Source organism: Leptinotarsa decemlineata, unplaced genomic scaffold, assembly GCF_025532065.1.
Source record: "Leptinotarsa decemlineata unplaced genomic scaffold, Ldec_3_MD MMD2_P_RNA_scaffold_1, whole genome shotgun sequence".
Taxonomy (NCBI): Eukaryota; Metazoa; Arthropoda; class Insecta; order Coleoptera; family Chrysomelidae; genus Leptinotarsa; species Leptinotarsa decemlineata.
This window is the reverse complement of record NW_027412523.1, coordinates 2,076,173-2,095,506: the sequence shown is the minus strand read 5'-3', so window position 1 is coordinate 2,095,506 and position 19,334 is coordinate 2,076,173. Positions and strand designations below refer to the sequence as shown.

Here is a 19,334-nt window from a genome sequence, read left to right as displayed (position 1 = left end):
TCTCAGTGAGGTGGAGGTTGACATTGAGTAACTTCTGCCTGCGACAGTTTTCTATTCAGTAAAATGACGGGCCAAGCATCTAGGAGTTTTCAATTGAAACGCGTTGATGAAGTACTACCCCTGTCAAGTAAAGCTTGGCACAAATATACTAAAACCAATAATGATTGAGAGTAGAAGTATGCCCAGTTGACAGCAAATCGGGGGCGTGCTTATACATTTTTGAGAGGGTTAAGAATGAAAGAAGAATTCTTAGTACAATTAGTTAAAATATTCATACACATTTTTTATTTATTTCATTAAAACTTTGCAATATCGTAATTTACCTAATCGTTGTAGTCATTAGGTGGGCCTTATGAAAACGGAGTAATAATCGTGGTAATTATTCTTGAATTGCTGCTTTTTTCCATGATTGTTTCGGTAATGGTTCTCAATGTCGACTATGGTATGGGGCATTGTCCATGACGATGACAGACCCAGGTTCCACAAGTTGAATGATGCCTTCAAACCATTTTTCAAACACCTCCGCATTCATCTCTTCATGATAGTCGCCTGTTTCCTTAGATTTAAATATTAATTCACCATTTGTTAAAAATCCACTGTCGCTTCCTATATGCGTAACTATCAGACGACTACCTTTTCCAGATGGCTGTTTTAACCCAACTGACAAACCTTCAATAAAGGCTTGTCGTGCACTTGTTATATTACCATCCTGCCATACTTTTTTGACCGTATGTCCTTGGTTAACCCATGTCTCGTCCATGAAGTACAATTTTTTTTTGAGCTTCCGAAATTCGTCAATTTTTCTTAGATAGTTTCTTCTCCATGCTATTATTTCTTGACGTTCAATGAGAATGCTTTTCCTGTCAACTTTTCCGTGTACAAGTTTCCTAAAAGTTTCTTTACCCATTTTTGGGACCAATTCATGATCGCTAAGTGCCTCCAGACTGTTTGTAGCGTGGGCAGCTCATTTCTGAAAAAGAAACTGTGAATACGTATACTGGTTTTGGCTTCTTCATCAACTGTGTTTTTTTTTTCGTCCGCTACTAGTTTTTGGCGTTTATACGTCCCCATGAATTTCTGCTTCTCTTAGTATTTTGTAAATCGATGATTTTGGTTCACCGGTATAATCAGAGCACATATCAACTAATTCATCTTTTGTAATTGTGGAACTTAATGATGTAGAAATGCCCTGTTGGTTATTCGGAGGTACACACGTAGAATTACAGCACATATGCACAAAGTCATCTTTTGGTGGCTGATGATCTCTTTCAAGACAGTGAAATACTCGCAGTACAATTTGTTTTTCTCTTACTGACCGAGACTCCGACCGTTTTACCTTTTTCGACGTGGAAGGCCCGACCATGTCTCCCATTTTTTGAGTAGTTTGAGAACGGTGTAGAAATATAATTATGTAACGCTTAAACACTTATTAACACTATTATTTTCACCAATTGTTATCACAACACGTCGATTGCTGACTAACTTAACTGTAAAACGTACAATTCACGCTGTATAATTCACAAACCAATGATACGCTCATGGCTGCAAGTACATTAGTGAGGACTGCAACGGTGAGATGGAAGTTACGGTAAAGTGACAAAGACAGAAATATCGTTGCGTACAGCGTTGCCACTAGTTGTAATAAATATCTAACACTATACAGAAAATAATGAATTTTAACTGATCAGTAATCAGGAAATGTATAAGTATTACTCATTACAAGCTCATTACTGATTTTTGTCATAAATAATACCTTTTAATCGTACTAGTATTGTGTATTATCTATAATTTGCCACAACCGACAACTCTACTGCTTACTATATTTTGATTTTGCTATAAACTGGTAACGTAAAATTTAGATATGACAACGCGCTTTACTCTCAATCATTATTGGTTTTACTATAGGCCTTTTCATCACAAATTTTTTTTGTGCGCAGCCATCTTTTTCGTACTGTTTTTTGTAAACAACCATGTTAAAGAGCCCGCAACTCACGTTTTCAAAATGAAAATATAAATTGAAGTTTATTAATTGTAAAAAAAGTTTAAAAAAAATAATGCAGTAAGTCAAAATAATTAGAAAATTTTTTTATACTCCATTATAATTATGTTATCTGTACGAAAAGGAACAACAAAACGGTGTTTTTATGGTGTATGTAAAAATGATACACGATACAAATCATTCAAAACCAACACATACTATTTTATAAATTTTCCAAAGCCTTGTTTTGAATATCGCAAACAAAAATGCAAACCATCAAGCAAATTACATATTAAAGCATGTGTAAAATGTGCGAAATGTGAATTATGGGAGAAAAAATGTGGCAGGAGTGACCGAGGCTTTAAATCTATTGATGATGTTACCAAGGATACTTATATTTGCTCACTACATTTCATTGGAGAAAGTGGTCCAACTGAACAAAACCCTGATCCTTCAAGCTATCAGGAATTTCAACATACATACATTATTCCTTATTGCATTTTTGACTGTAAATTTCATAAATTTCATATATATAATGTTGTATTAAATATTTCCCTCTAATAAAAATTACTAAACATATTCAATTCAGTATTTACATATTTGTCTAATTAATAATGTCATATGTACAGCCTCAAAATACTAATGGCTTGATTTATTTATTAGTTCCATAAGTAATACTCTTGTCAACTGAAATATATTTTCAATTACATCGAATAAATTGACATTATTGATGAGAATAAAAATGTAAATACTATTTTTTATATGTTTTTAGATAGTAAACAAATGCTGAGGTAGCTCATTTTTTTTTCCTTTTTGCGGACGCCCATGACGTTTCAACCACCTTTTTAATTGTTCACAATTATGAGCCTCAACTGAATTATTTACAAGTGAAGCACCATCAATGGGTTTTTCCAATAATTTATTCGTTTGTAGAGATAATATTCCTTGCCAGCCATTGTTGAGTACGAATGTTTTGAATTACCGCCATTTCAATATGACAGCTACGCTTGCGCTTGTCTTATGATGAAAAGGCCTATTGTGTGGGGTGACGCAGCACAGCGCGATCTTTTGTAACCCATGAAAACCAATTGAACAGCGCAAACTGGTACCGGTCATGAGGTGGCGCGACAGCCTGACACATGACTCGCTTGGCACAGTTTTTCGTGCCAATTCTTTCGCGTGTCGCCAGAGGCATTGAATACTCAATAGGAGTAGGTTGTTGGGCATGTCGTTAATATACAACAGGAACAATGTGGGACCGAGAACCGATACCTGTGGTACACCAGTATTTATTTTGAACAGTATTAAAATAATTTCTGGAACATTCACTCTTTTCGCTGATCACACCACTATATTGTGTCATAGAAAAGGTAAAGATATACTCAATGAGACAATAAGCTCATGATATACAAAAAATTAAGTTTTGGTGTGGTTCCAATCTACTCTCCCTCAATATTTCTAAAACAAATATGACGTTTGAATGTTCACTTTAGAATTTATTTGTAGTGGGTGGTATCATTGAGAACTGTATAAATTTCTGGAACTGTATATAGACGGTGTACTGAAATTTGACATTCACATCAGAAAGATAAAAAGCAAATTTTTCCCCGGCTGTTATGCAGTGAGAGTTCTCTGTATCTGTAGAGTAGAGAGATTACCCATTGTACATCCTCGCGAGGAGTTGTCCTCCTAGGTCATCATGTCCTTTCCAGGAAGGTGAACAAGTCACTAGGAGACATCTCATTTATATTGGCAGGTGTAGGCCAAGACTCGCCGAACACACACTCTCTTTGGTAACCTTTAGGTGTCTCACGGTGACCTCCGCGAAGGTTTTGGAAGGTGCAGCGATATTACTGTCGTTGCGCGGCTTCTTCGACCTTCTTGGGGTTCCTTCCGTGCAGGGGCAGCCGGTTCCTTGCCTGTATTCAAGGAGGAGCTCTTGGCGCCCGCCGCAGGAAGTGCCCTTGCTGTTGGAGGTGGAGTAGGGGAGGAGTTATAGTTGCTGCCAGTGCTGCCTCTTTCGCTCTCTTTCTCCTTTTGGCCTCGGCGCCGCAAATGCGCTTGAGCTTCGGTTTTTGTGTTACATCACGAGGTGATCTGCTATGTCCAACCTCATTCCGAGCCACCGCCAAAGATTGAGGTGAGCACTTGTGTCCAGCTTCGGGATTGGTTTTTGGTTTTGTTGTGTCTGTTTTTGTGTTTGTTTCATTCATGTGTTCCCACGAGTAGTAAGGGAAGAGATAAGCACTTCTACCAGAGGCAGGCTAATTACAATGAGGTTTTACCCGGTTCCCCAAGGAGATCGTCCGTAACCGCATATCACCCTGCGGCCATTCAACTGTCGAAACGATTCCTTACACCTTAGTTTGGGTAGGCTGGTTCACGGTGGCATGTTTAACAAAGTCTTTTGGGGAGTTTCAGTTCCCCTCCTCTCACTTATTTCTGCCACTGACCAGGAGTCCGGCGACCCCGTCCGTAAAGCCACATTGGCTTTCCGGACAGGGCCCCCAGTCCCCTGGCCGCTCCCCACCTGGGGACGCGCATGATAGGTAGCCCAACCCACGGGATGCAGTGAGAGTTATTGCTAGAGAACTTGGAGTTCATACTGCGAAAACAGCTTATCACCCTTTGGTAGAGTCTCACTTAAGGTACGGTATACCTTTTTGGGGTGTGTGTAGCCTTAATTTGCTGGAGTCTGTATTTGTATTATAGAAGAGAGAGCTAAACCGCGTGACTCAGGCAGACAACTCAAGCAGACGGTTGAGTGATTTTACTTTATCATTAACGAGCAAACAAAGCAAACATTGGTCTTCAACATCATTGTCGGATTCTGATTCCGAACTCAATCGGACATTGCAGTACAACTGCCTCTTCGAAACTGCGTTCAGTTTGCGGATCATTCACGCTACGCGTGTGACGCGCGCTGGTCAGCTCACAAGCGCTCAATATGCGCTTGAGAGCAGCACCATGAAAATCCATGATATGAAGATAGCGATCAATCCTGCCCAGCTATTTCAACGCATCAGTATGAAGAAAACTTCTTTGAATCCGAATTGACCTATTCCCGATTATCGCTCTTGATGCAATGAGCGCGCGTAAGACACAGAAGTCAACTGTTTATGATTGTTTTGAATGTGTGAACATTGGATCTAGAGTGTCAGTGCTACCGAATATCTTGAGTATTTTAATTGCTTGAAAAACGTAATATATAAATGAATTTTCCAGCTACTAGAGGAACTGGAGGACCTAATCGACAACTCTATTGACGAAGATGAAAAGAAAAAGGGGATCTGGAGATGGGTAACTAGTTTTCAGACTGATGATTTGCGATATTGCACTTGATGATGATTTCAGGTTCGTCAGTTATTTAGAGAACATCAGAAAGAGAGTTTGGATGTAGCGACATACAGACTGTTGAGATGCGTCGAGAAAAATTTGAATAGAATTGATATACCTACTGCAGACTTCAATTATAAAAATGAAGACATCAATCTGAGTATTTGGTTAAGGGTTCAATTGCCGATACCGCTTCCGAATCCAAGAAGACCTCCGAAGTAATCACATAATGATATTGAAACCGTTCCAGTCTATGTATTTTAACTAAAATCGTTGTCTTTTTCGCTTTAAATGATTGAAAACGTTCATTTATTGCTTTTTGTACATAACATGAGTGATTAGTTTGGATGGTATGTAGGGGCCTAGCTTTGGGCTCTTCTGGGACGGATAGTCAGAGTGTGATTAGAGGGTAAGAGAGGAGTTGTTTTGGGTTGTGGGCTGTCCACTAATTAATCGCCAGCAGTAACTCGTCAAGGATGTCCTGAAATCGCTCGAGAATGCCCTTTAGGGCTACTAGGAGCCTGGATGGAGGAAACGGGAGCTTCTTCGTCGGGATCCTTCCCGAGCCCATGTTAGGCTTCCAGGGAGTGGTCAGAGTGTCAAAGGCAGCGGCGTCAGTGATTATATGGTGATTGTCCTTATTCGTGGTTGCGTCGAGTGCATGGTCCAGGTACAGTAGCAGAGGGTCGGGGTGGGATTAGAGGGTAGGATTAGAGATAGTGTTCGAACTCTGCAGTGGCTCCAGGTTTTGGGCTGTCCACTACCTGATAGCCAGTGGGAACTCGTCAAGGATGTCCTGGAATCGCTCGAGGATGCCCGTCAGGGCTACTAGGAGCCTGGATGGAGGAAACGGGAGCTTCTTCATCGGGATCCTTCCGGAGCCTATGTCAGGCTTCCAGGGAGTGGCCCAAGTGTCAAATGCAGCGGCGTTAGTGATTGTATGGTGATTGTCCTTATTCGTGGTTGCGTCGAGTGCATGGTCCAGGTACAGTAGCAGAGGGTCGGGGTGGGATTAGAGGGTAGGATTAGAGGTAGTGTTCGAACTCTGGAGTGGCTCCAGGTTTTGGGCTGTCCACTACCTGATAGCCAGTGGAAACTCATCAAGGATGTCGTGGAATCGCTCGAGGATGCTTTTCAGGGCTACTAGGAGCCTGGATGGAGGAAACGGGAGCTTCTTCATCGAGATCCTTCCGGAGCCTATGTCAGGCTTCCAGGGAGTGGCCAGAGTGTCAAATGCAGCGGCGTTAGTGATTGTGTGGTGATTGTCCTTATTCGTGGTTTCGTCGAGTGCATGGTTCAGGTACAGTAGCAGAGGGTCGGGGTGGGATTAGAGGGTAGGATTAGAGGTAGTGTTCGAACTCTGCAGTGGCTCCAGGTTTTGAGGTGTCTAGTACCTGATAGCCACAGCGGGAACTCGTCAAGGATGTCCTGGAATCGCTCGAGGATACCCTTCAGGGCTACTAGGAGCCTGGATGGAGGAAACGGGAGCTTCTTCGTCGAGATCCTTCCGGAGCCCATGTTAGGCTTCCAGGGAGTGGTCAGAGTGTCAAAGGCAGCGGCGTCAGTGATTATATGGTGATTTTCCTTATTCGTGGTTTTGTCGAATGCATGGTCCAGGTACAGTAGCAGAAGGCCGTGGTGGGATTAGAGAGTAGGATTAGAGGTAGTGTTCAAGCTCTGGAGTGGCTTCCAGGTTGTGGGTTGTCCACTACCTGATAGCCAGCGAGAACTAGTCGAGGATGTCCTGGAATCGCTCGGGGATGTCCTCAAGGGCTACTAGGAACCTGGCTGGAGTAAACGGGAGCTTCTTCGCCGGGATCCTTCCGGAGCCTAGGGGGTGGTTAGGGTGCCAATGGCAGCAGCGTAAGAATTGTTGAGTGTTATGTTGACATATCGGTCTCAAAGTTCCTGGAATCTCAAGTTGATAGTTGTAAGTTTCACAATATCGTAAAGTTCGTTGAAGGATTGTTGATAAAGGAGGTTGAGAGTTGCGGAGTATTCTCCTCGATTGGCGATGGGCTTGTGTCGGAGTATATCATGACTTTATGGTCCAGAATCGGTCTTATAAACATTTTATATGTGTGTAGTAGAGTCAATTTAATGAATAAGTATAGTTTCAACTCTTTCTTTCACTCTGTTGCCTGCTAATTTAAATTCTAAAAGAAATATAAGTTTATCTTGACTTTTATAATAAATGATGAAACACAAACAGATATTCCTTTGGAAAATGTTAAAACGAGATACTGAGTCATTCGCGGATGACATATTACTTTATTTTTCTTGTGATAATAAAGAAATTCACAATAACATGATTAATGACATTACATTGGTGACCTCTTGATTGAACTATCACAAATGGTCAATTATAGACTTCTTTCAGCTTTCGGTTCCAAAATTATTGAGATTATTTGAATATACTGATGAAACAAAATTATTGTTTAATGGACAAGTTGGGTTTCGAAAACAATGTGATACCAGAATCTGTCATTAAAAAATTTCAAATCGGTTTAGATCCGAATATCAAATGTGCACTCCTCTCATTAGAACTTAGAAAATCATTTTGAATGGTAGATCATAAAATTCTTTTGAATATTTTATACAATGTTGACGTTAGAGGTACTGTACTCAGTTAGTTCAAACTGTTCGTATATATGGGAGGAATTTGTAGGTCAAGGAAAACTGCACTATTTGGGGTTCCACAGGGATATTTCCTTGGACCAATAATTTTCCTAGCATATATGATTTCAATAGATGACTTGAGTTTATTAGATAAAATCCATATGTCTACTGGTGATACATCTTTGATGCGTTCAGGAAATGATTTAAAAGTTCAATAATATGACTCTCAATTAATCATCATCTGTCAAGTTTAATAGCTTTTCTTTACTTAGATGGGAATTTATCGTGGTGTGAACATGTGTGAAAAAGGTATCACTCTTTCTCTTTTCATAGATAGATAGATAGATAGATAAATAGTTTATTTGACTACGTATTTGTAATAAACATTTGTAGCAAGTCAGGTGATAAGTCAAACATTTAAAATTGAATAATACCTAAATAAAATAAAAAATATTAACACTACAGTATAACGAAACAAGGCACCCAAAAAGGGGACCATATTTTTTTAATACATTATTACAAGCAGCACTGTATAACTGAAAGATATTATTACACGCACTTTCGCTTAAAATATAAATCCGGGTATTACCATGGAAGCAGCCATATATTCATCTATACTATAAATGCCTTCATCAATGAAAAATTGTTATGCCCTTTTTAAAACGTGTCTGTGATAAGTTTTTGACTGTAGTTGGCAATATATTGTATAGATTAACATCTAAGGCATTCTTAGAAGATTTCTGTAGATTGAATTTAGCATGTCGTATAAGGTTAGCACCACGTGTTTCATAGTTATGGAAGTGGGAGTTAGTTAAGAGTGCCCTTAATTTTATGTACCTCCAGCAGTGACTGAAAAATGAAAATCGATGGAGTAGTCATGATTCCCAATTTTTTTAACAATGGACGACATGTGTCCCGATATTCCGCATTAGAAATTATCCTTATTGCTTTTTGTGTTATCTTTCCAGCAGAACTAGAATTTCCCCAAAGAAGTGTCCCGTAGCTAATGACCGAATTTAAAAAGGCATAGTAGACAGCAAGAAGAGTGTCAATAGAAACAAATTCTCTCAATTGCCTCAACAAAGACAGATATTTGGATAATTTCATATTTAATTCATCAATATGACATATCCAATTTAGGATGTCATCCAAAGTTATACCAAGTAATTGGGCTGTTTTACCTTCCAAAAGCAAGTTATTAGAAGAAAATATCAGTCTCTGGGTTTTCCTCATATCATCTAAGTTTGGGAAGATTTGCATTGAACCATTTTTCAGCTTGGCTTTCAGCAAATTTTGAGATTTTCAATAAATTTTTGCAATTTTTGTCTGAACAGACAATAGATGTGTTTTTGTTTCGGATATAAGATCAAATATTGGTAAAATTTATTGGAGTGGTCTCGAACTTTATGAAAATTTACCAATTTAATTGATGGAAGTCAGCTGAATAAAATTCAAGAAAGGTCTGAAAAAATATCTTCTGTTATAAAATAATATATCATTATCAATATTTTATATATTTCATACATTTTCATTGAAGCGGATTAGTTGAAAATTATATATTGTTCTTTCCTTCCTAGTATAAACATTTGCTGAAGATATCCTCAGTAATAAATCTACCTTTTTTAGTTGTAAAGAGATGTTAAATTTATCCAAATGAATGAATTTGGGCAATAAGGTACTGATTTTCTTTCTTCCTTTTTTCTTTTTTTTTCAGACCACGTGTGGATGTTTCCTTTCCAGAAATCGGAATGCAGGTTTTGTTGCCAATAACAGTCGACTGTGAAAATATGGCTTTGAGGGCGATGTACTTGAAATATGACCACCTGAGTGATTCATGTCAAACATATCATATGACTGAAGCACCACCTCATTATCGATTAGGTAATTTTTTGAAAAACCCGTCGAGAATAACTTTCTCTTCACTATAACCTTGAAATTTTGAAAAGAGCTTGCGATTTCAAATTCGAACATTATTTTCATTATAGTTTTTATAGGCCCGATGGTCTAACGTATCTTTTGGTGGAGGTCTGAATATTCGTTTTATATCAAATATCTAAAACTCTTTGAGCCATAATTCAGTAATTTTTGAAATGAAATAGTTCAAATGAGATATACTAGATCATTCTAGAACATTTTGAGCATTTGTTTACTACTATTGATGCACCTATTGGTCTATTTCCTTGAGCAGCTGAGAAATAAGTCATTTTCAAGCGGCGTTTGGAATTTATAACGAACATTTATACTTTTGTTTGAAGGTGATTGACAATGTTTCATGATGAATTTCACTAGTTCAGACTTCCATTGTCTACTATATAAAATGATTTGAAATCCCTGAAACAACTAAAAAAGAAGAATTAAAAATGAGATAGCTGAAAATAATAATTATATTAACCAAAATAAACCTGAAATGAAATAATAGTGAAATAAAATACAAGTAAAAATAGAACAATTGAATAAATAAAAATAAAGAAATGAAAAAAGAAAGAAAATAAAAATAAAAAGTGAAGAGATTTCAAGTCACGTTAGTTCACGACGTTTCGATTGTTAGTATCTACAATCGTCTTCGGGTGATGACTGGACTGATTCCTCCGAGAGATGACTAATTATAGGTCGTTCGAGTACTTTCACTTATCCCCGCTTTCCATTTTCCGCTTCACGGGTTCCGTGGGAGATGACCGTTTTGGCGGGAGTTGGCCATTTTTCGCTTGATGATGGGTTTCCATATGTTGCGTATTTCTACGCTGGCTTGGCTGAATACGTTGTTGGACAACATGTATGCGGATCTTGGAACCAATTCTTCTTATCCTCAACGATAATCCTCTGATGTAGGGAAGTGCAAGCACTGGTTGTGACGGCTTCTCTTCCTTGTGAAGCTCCTGCTGTCTTCTAGCCAAAGTCTTTTCTACCATCGCTTTGGAGTAGCCATTCCGTTGAAGATCATTTTTGATGATGTCTAGTTCCTTCTCGAGACCTTCCTTCGTATTACAGAGCTCAGAAGCACGGTCTAATAGAGTCTTGATGATTCCTCTTTTAGTCGATTGTCGACTTGTACCGAGCACAAGAAACACACACAGCGAAGGGAAACCAGCAAATCAGGAATAGCAGACCATGTTTGGACCCATCAACACAACATCGAGTGGTCCCAAGCTGAGATCTTGCACAGAGAGGAACATTGGTTTAGGAGAAAATTCAAGAAAGCCGCATACATGTTGTCCAACAACGTATTCAGCCAAGCCAGCGTAGAAATACGCAACATATGGAAACCCATCATCAAGCGAAAAATGGCCAACTCCCGCCAAACGGTCATCTCCCACGGAACCAGTGAAGCGGAAAATGGAAAGCGGGGATAAGTGAAAGTACTCGAACGACCTATAAATAGTCATCTCTCGGAGGAATCAGTCCAGTCATCACCCGTAGATGATTGTAGATAATAACAATCGAAACGTCGTGACTTGGAATCTCTCCACTTTTTATTTTTATTTTCTTTCTTTTTTCATTTCTTTATTTTTATTTATTCAATTGTTCTATATTTACTTGTATTTTATTTCACTATTATTTCATTTCAGGTTTATTTTGGTTAATATAATTATTATTTTCAGCTATCTCATTTTTAATTCTTCTTTTTTAGTTGTTTCAGGGATTTCAAATCATTTTATATAGTAGACAATGGAAGTCCGAACTAGTGAAATTGAACATTTATACTGTTTACTACCAAGAAAGCAGTTCTTCAATTCTTTTCTCTGCTAGTCTCTTTTCAAAAGGTTTTTCTGTGTGTTTTCGGATATGTTTTTCCCAGGATAAGATTTGATATTTATTTTTGTTCAAAACAAATTCTACAACTATTTTTCTCGTAGATTTACCGGAGTCGACCAGACGAGAATGGCGGATCAGGCAGAAGTACAAATACGACCATAGAGACAAGAAGCGCAAACCCGGTACACCGCTTCTTGAACATGTTGATTCAAGCATCAGTGAACGCGCCCTGGCAAAAAAGGAGGAAGAAAAAAAAGAGGCAGCTGAAGAAGAACCCACAGAGTTTGCCTCTGACGAGGAAATTCCAGTTGTGCCATACAAAAAACTAGATCCCACATCTAGTGAGTTTGCAGTATCATTAGAAGGTATAACCAATTGATTTCAAGTTGTAGCATTATTGAGAGTTCAGGATTCTACTAGATGTTGTCCAATGTCCCTTAATTCATTTATGATCAATACTGGAGTGTCCTGAGGTTCGATTCTTCTACTGACCCTTTCAGATGACGGGTGTCTAGAATTTCTCCATCGATCATAGTAACCAAGCGGAACAAGCGCTAAAAGCTCAGATGAAGACATGGCCAAGATTGTGGAGAATTCATTAGCCTTGTAGATTTTGGTAGCAGTAAAACGAAAAGTTGCCCTCTTATCAGAAAAACCGCGGAATCTATGATCGCTGGTGAATATTGTACCATAAGTGAGATACTGTAAATCAGCAGGTCCCTCACAGGTTGAGCTCTGAAACAGGAACACAAAATTTGGCTGTCTTTTGTTATCTTGACGTTTGTTTCCCTCTCTATCTGCTACAAGGCACAATTTCGACCTGTTCAAGAATACTTTCCAATTCCATACAAAAAAAAGTCCTTGTTTCAACCATACCACTCGTATATATCAACTCTTGAATATCATAGTTTGAAATTCCCAAACGAATTTTTCTCATCAAGCTGTTTCATCGTGAATACGAATAAGAATAACCTTTCAGGAAAGGCCTACATGGATGCCAAGAGAAGTTTGATGGTGAAGGTTCATGGAAATATTTTGAATCTGAGGAAATATGCGATTCTAGGTGGTGTGTTTCATCTTGATTTACTGTTTCAACCACCCCAACCACAAGATTTTGTAACCACCGATATGACCATTACTTGCCGTAAGTAACCAACATTCATACATTTTCACTAGCAGATGTCTAAAAGAACTTAAGTTGAAATTTCTAAAATTATAGATAGTACAGTTCTTGAACACCCTGCTTTTTTTACTTACTTCTTCAACTGTCTTATGAATAACTTCTTTAATGAGTTCTTTTCCAGTTTACTTGCCGAAAAAGTTAGAACACGTTCCATTTTCGGTTATTTACAACCCTCCAGTGCCACCAGAGTCTGGCGTGAAACGGCTACCCGAAGAAATAGAGGAAGAAATGAAAAAGCAAGAAGAGGAAATGGATAAACTTATGATGGTGACTCTAACGTATGTTTGCGTCTTTCACATTCATTCTGATACACTCAAAAATTTTGTTTAAGTTGGCCACAGCATGTAATATTTTTGGAACTGCCTCTTGTGTGCCAATGGGATGAAACCAAGAAACACTGGACTAAGGAAAATATCCATGACTTGAAACATAACGAAGAAAAGTGTACTCTGACTTTCAGAACGGGGTTATTCGGAATTTTTGGTCTTGCAGCCGTGAGGTACGCTAACTTGCCGTATCAAGCTTGGGAAATTAGACCCGAAGCTGAGTAAGTAAAGTCATAGTTTCATTGTGACAATCTATCGGTCCCCTAGTTTACTAGTTTATCTAGGAAATCCGTAAAGGTTATCTATAGGTTTCAACTTTTGAAATGATAATGTATTCACAGACCATTCAACTCTCTCTCTCTCTCTGTTTTAATCAGGAAACTAGAAAAAAATTGATATTGAGTACCATGTCAATTATCCAAAGCTAATACAAAACAAACTATAAGATTCTTTATACGCTATCTAGCAGTAAAGCTATTCACTGGTTTTCTGCATCGAAGGAAATAATCTTGAATTGACATTTCAAAATGTCAAGTTTCCTATATCTACCCCGTGTAGATTTCAATTTTGAACATTTTCCAGAGTGTTTGAAGATAGCAGGAAGAGAATACCATATGATTAAAAAATAAAAAAAAACATGACATAACTTTATCCTCTGTAATTATTTTTCATATTTTCAGTGAATCCGTTACAATCAACATTACCGCAACTATACTGATAATTGAGCTCAACATAAAAAATGGTTTGATTTGCATTACTCAACTTCAAAATAGTCCAAACAACGCTCTTCAAGATATGATCGGGATATATTTCAAGATATACAAACTCAAAAGGGTAAGTTACTCAATTTCCTTTCAACTTTTCCGAAAGTTACAATGCTGGTACTCACTGTTACAAATAATCTTTCAAAGGACAAGCATAGCAGCGTCGCAAAAGGTTTCTTCACTATCCTGCAGTTTTTTGATGATCGATAAGTCACAGATTCAATACTGCCAGCACCCAAAAACACATCAATATTCAACACAAAGTTGGTGAGAATAACAATGACAACTTTGGAAAAACATTGGAGAAATTGTTCTACTCCACAGATACATTCAAGAGAGATAATCATTATTCACTTGACATGGAACTTTATTAGAGAAGGTTCGACATCGTGCCAATTTTAAGCAAAATTTGAACTTTTATCTCTCTACAGAGTTTTCGATAAACGTCTTTTAGTTTTTCTAACAATTTTGATGTCAGTCAGCTGGTAGCCAGTGGTTAGTTCCACTTATTGATAAACCGCAATAGTAGAAGTAGTAGAGTATGAATATATCCAGGCTCCATGAGGATGGAAAATAGAAAAGTTTCAATTCGGAACTCTTCATTTTCCTTCACGGAATCAATATCCCCGCTCTGCAGAGCATAATACAACATCGTTATATTTTCAATACCGTACCGAATGCCGGAGTTCGTAATAATGCATTTGAAAGGCCACGATATTCTGAAAGATACAGGCTAAGACCGACTGCTAACAGCAAATGCGCAAGAGTCTCAGATCCACCAGATGTAAGGAATCTCCAGACCAATTACGCCAGAGCAAGAAGTTGAAAAAACTATCGTGAGCACCTTCTTCCCAACTTCAACCCTGAGGATAGCAAAGCTTACCTCCATGCATAAGCCAATGTTTTCAATGTTATTGAAAAATACTCTAAGGTCATGTTACCCTATGGATACAGGTTGAAACCATCCGCTAACAAAAAATCCACGAGAGTATCAAGACCACCTGGTATCAGGAATATCCATGCCCATTACGCCAGACCAAGGTATTCCAGACTGTGATGAACCACTCCGTATCTGCTTCAGTCCACTAGATCTGAGAAAAGCATATTTCATCTTCTTGTATAAACCGAGGTTTCAAATTTCATTGAAAACACTACACAAGTTGAACCAGGTTGTCTACCTGTGGCCCTTTGTGATATTAGCCAGGGAAGTAGTTAATTTTGTCCAAGAACCTACAGTGTAGGTAGCCTAAACGAATTGTTATTTTAGATAATTCGATTTACAAACTAATACGTCTTTCTTCAATAATTTTCTAATATTTGGGGCAGGTTTTTGTTCAATGTGCTACGTTATCAAATCTGAATAATTTTTTTTACAGATTATGAAAGAAGCTGGTGTGGACGTTTTCCCAGAACCCGATGCATTCTGCTATGTTTCTGGTAAGTTTGTCAGTCTCATCAAACACCGCAGGACTTCAGTTATTCATTTCCTTTTCACGATGAACTATTATGTAAAAAAAAATTCTCGAAAATTGGTCAGTGAAACGCCAAATATGTATTTTTCATCCAAATTTGTTGTATTGCCTTCGAAGTAGGCCCGTTAAGAAATAATACACTGACTCCAACGAACAACCCAATCATCAATTTTCAAACGCATTTTTTTGGATGGATTTCAGTACTCGCAGCAAATTCTGTATTATTTCATCTAATGATTAAAAACGGGAGCCTCGAAATGGTATTTTGAATTTTGCAGAAAAAAAAAAATCTGTCAGAGCCGAATCAGGTGAATACAGTGGCTATTCGATAAGATTTTGGCCAGACGCTCGTGCGTTATCACAACGCTCTGGTAATCAAACTATTAAGATCACCGTCATACTTTTTTGAAACTTCTTGACTGGTTGACATATCAAATTCGTAAACCTGCCTGTTCCATCAACAATTACAACGCGTTCTATGGATTTGGGTTCGGACTGACGCGTTCTGACATATCTTCAGCCTTCAGCGATTGAGTTTTTGCGAAAAATTCAAGTCTTTTGGCACTAGTCGAGCGGCAACCTGAAAAATCGTTGAAAATGGTACGAACTAATTCCTTAGACTTAGACATTTCAGCAGCTAACACTCTCAGACGATTTTCAGTCACCATTTTCTTTACTTCAGCGATGTTATGTTCAATTGAGGCTGTTGATGGCCGACCAGAGCAGGGCAAATCTTCCACCACATCTCTACCCCTTTTAAATGCACTCTACCACTCATATGCACGTAATTTTTTTAGTTGAGTCGATTTACCGTGAGTTTATGCAACATTTCCAGTGCTTCGGCACACGAAATTATATTTTCAATGCAAAATTCATGAAAAATTCTTCGTTCGATATTCTTCTCCATTGTAAAAATTGCAAAACACGTTTGAGGTAAACTGAAAATTTGAGCAATGTAAACAAACTAAATGACACATGGCGCCCAGTTGTGCCAACCTAGCTAGAAAAATAATTTAGACAAGTCCTTCACGCGGGCTTTCTGAATGTCAGAATGATAATTTAGGTTTTTGTTCAAGGTAGTTGTGAGAAGCAGTGGCCAATGGAGAAGCATTTGTACAATAATATGGCAAGACTCAGTAATGTTTTCAATTTTGCTTGGTCGAGATGGAATTTTCCAGCTGGAAGGAGAAGTATTGTTCTTCAGATGAGAGAATATTTTCCTAATAAACCAAAACAGGTGACTAAACTTTACATTCTTGAGTGTATGAGTATCTAAAAAATGTATTATCCCATCTGTAGTACAAGCTATTGTTCAATTATTTACATGACTTTGGATCTTCCTTAATTATAAGACCTAAATATTTATGTTTTTAACTTGGTTGATTAATTGGTTACCAATTTCAAGATTCAATTTTATATTTTTCATATTTATTTGCTCGAAAATAATGAAAATTGTCTTTTCTAAGTTGATTGTTGTTGTCTGTTGATTGTTAAATCAACTTATAAAAGACAGTTTCCATGATTTTCATTTTAAATTTTTTCATGTCGTTATTTATATTTATTTCCGATGATTTCTCATTTTTTTTTGAATAAAACAAAACAAAATCATCTGCAAATTAGAAGTGATCACCTGATCACCCATCAAACCTATATTTTCAATATTGTCAACTTAAAGCAAATAGAAAATTGTGCAGATTTCGATTTGCAGATTTCTTCAGATTGTAGATTATAAATTCCAAGAAGACTACAGAAGGCATAGATTCCTTTTCATGAATATTACATGGAAATCATGAAACTTTTCAGTGAAAATCAGAAACTTTCATACTAAATGACGCGAATAAACTTGAGAAAACTTGAAACACGACTTGAAACTTTGATAACATATATGATATTTATTTTCTAGAAAAATCATTCTATGCTGCTTGTTACCCCGTTGAAGTCCACTTATGTCGACTGTACCGAGGTTAGCCAGGTTTTCTCCGATCAAGGAATTGAAAACCAAAAGGTAAAATCGACAATAATTTTTATATTTCATTAACAGTATTCTTTCAGTTCAGTGCAGATTTATTTAACCTCATGAAAGCTACCAGTGGAATTGCAGTGAGAAAGAAGGTCCAAAGCGTTTCGAAGGAGAACGTCCACGCCTTATCGGAACTTTTGATTTATATGAGAATTCTGAGTCTTTCCTGAAAAATAAACGTTCATACGTGAATATTTATTGTTTCAATCAATTAAAAAAACACCTAAACCTAACCTAACCTAACCTAAAAGATTAAATTTTTTTCGGTATACGTCTGATTTTTATTTTAAAATTGATGGACACATCATAATGACGTTTCTGTCACGATTATAATGAGGATTATGATAAGGTGCGAGTTTGCCGCCATGTTGAAAGAGCGGTAGATTGAAAATTTCGTATACAACAATGACAGGTCAACCAATATTATCTCAACAAGTTGCCGATATCCTCTTACGAAGGCGCCGTCTCTGGAATCGGCTCTATCCTCAAATATCAGAGCTTAAAAAATGAAGCACTCGTGATTCAACACCAGACAGCGCTGTTTCTACTCGTCATAGGTCTCATCAGTGGTGCTAGGCTGAGCCACAAATGCGTGGGTGGACTCAACTGCCCTTGAAAGACAATCCCGAGTAAATAAGGTTGATGACATCTTCCATTACGGTGTCGCCATCTATGAGATCGACACAGAACTCAATCGTCGAATATCGGAAATTAACGAGGCTCCCCTAGGCGGTCAGTTGCACAGCCAGGATTCGACATCGACCCCCGATGAGATTCGTCCTCTACCTTTCGCTGTAGCTTCCACTGCAAGGCACCTAGTTATTTGAATCAGTATCAGCTCTAGAGCAGCTGTATGACACGTAGAAATTGCTCCTGTGATTCCCCAAGAAGCGTTTCTTGGCACTTTATTCAATTTAGCTTACGCTAATTGTGATTTTTCTGCCGCTATATCAATGAAGCCTAGGTATAACCATAGGTTTATTTTGACATATATATCTTTTTATTTATTTATTTCCAAGAAACTACATGAATATATAATTTCAGAGGGAGCTATTTCAGAAATGTTCAAATTAGTAGCAAAAAAAAACAAACAAATATGATTATGTGAACTATATAATGAAACAAGTAGATCTTTTGATGTTATTTTGGATTTTTCTGTGTTGGAAAATTGTTTATCGTCATTTGGTAATTCATTATATGCAATTATTCATTTGTAAAATATAAATTTTCTGGAAAATGCAGATTTGAGATTTTTGTTAACGAATTTTTGAGCTGGCTTGTTTGTGGAATGTTTTTTATTTTTTATTACGGACTGCAGGAAGATGCATACTCTTGAATTATGAATAAAATGTTTAGCTAGTTTTAAGAAATGTAGATGAAAAATGTTTTTATTTATTATGTAATCTCCTCAAGGGTTCTAAGTTGTATTTGAAGCAGTGTCCCATATATTAATTAAATCGAATGAATATGGTTTATTGTATGATTTTCACTATAAATGGTTTTACAAAAACCGCAACACGTGTTTTGCTATACAATAGCTTCCTCGAGCGTAAACTGTTTACGCTTGAGGAAACTATTTATTTTTAATATGGATTTTCTTCAAGTGTCTATTCAATTATTAACTACATAATGTAATTTTAAATGAATGACTGAGAATGAATTCAGAAATATAGTTTATATTTTATAGAGAATCCCAATAACTGGAGCTAGCTTTATTGAATGACATCGATCTAGATATTCCACGATGTGAACCTAAAAACTGAATGCTAGTGAATCTTTCAATTTTGTCCTCTTACTGGGCTCTTTATCAATGAACATGAATGACGATTTTTCAAAATTCAAAGTCAATCTGTGTATATTGAGCCAACTATCTATTTGTTTCA

The 19,334-nt window shown here is 37.4% G+C and overlaps 1 protein-coding gene across 4 annotated transcripts in view; it reads left to right on the top strand.

Annotated features, from left to right (window-relative positions):
- The window catches only part of LOC111508548 (dynein axonemal intermediate chain 7), a 31,490-nt gene extending 13,847 nt beyond the window's left edge, over positions 1–17,643 (top strand). Inside the window, exons 11-22 of one of the 4 annotated variants that reach the window (XM_074175020.1) lie at positions 5,204–5,278; positions 5,333–5,532; positions 9,648–9,814; positions 11,788–12,051; positions 12,666–12,830; positions 12,991–13,147; positions 13,201–13,416; positions 13,876–14,029; positions 15,336–15,396; positions 16,508–16,668; positions 17,335–17,436; positions 17,484–17,643. In XM_074175020.1, coding sequence (XP_074031121.1) covers positions 5,204–5,278; positions 5,333–5,532; positions 9,648–9,814; positions 11,788–12,051; positions 12,666–12,830; positions 12,991–13,147; positions 13,201–13,416; positions 13,876–14,029; positions 15,336–15,396; positions 16,508–16,668; positions 17,335–17,436; positions 17,484–17,621 — 1,860 coding nt within the window. In that variant the 3' untranslated portion in view covers positions 17,622–17,643. Of the gene's footprint in view, positions 1–5,203; positions 5,279–5,332; positions 5,533–9,647; positions 9,815–11,787; positions 12,052–12,665; positions 12,831–12,990; positions 13,148–13,200; positions 13,417–13,875; positions 14,030–14,106; positions 14,339–15,335; positions 15,397–16,507; positions 16,669–17,334; positions 17,437–17,483 lie in introns of those variants that run through there. The other 3 variants (XR_012465404.1, XR_012465396.1, XM_074175065.1) reach the window with 3 other exon arrangements.
- The last annotated feature ends 1,691 nt before the right edge of the window (positions 17,644–19,334 follow it).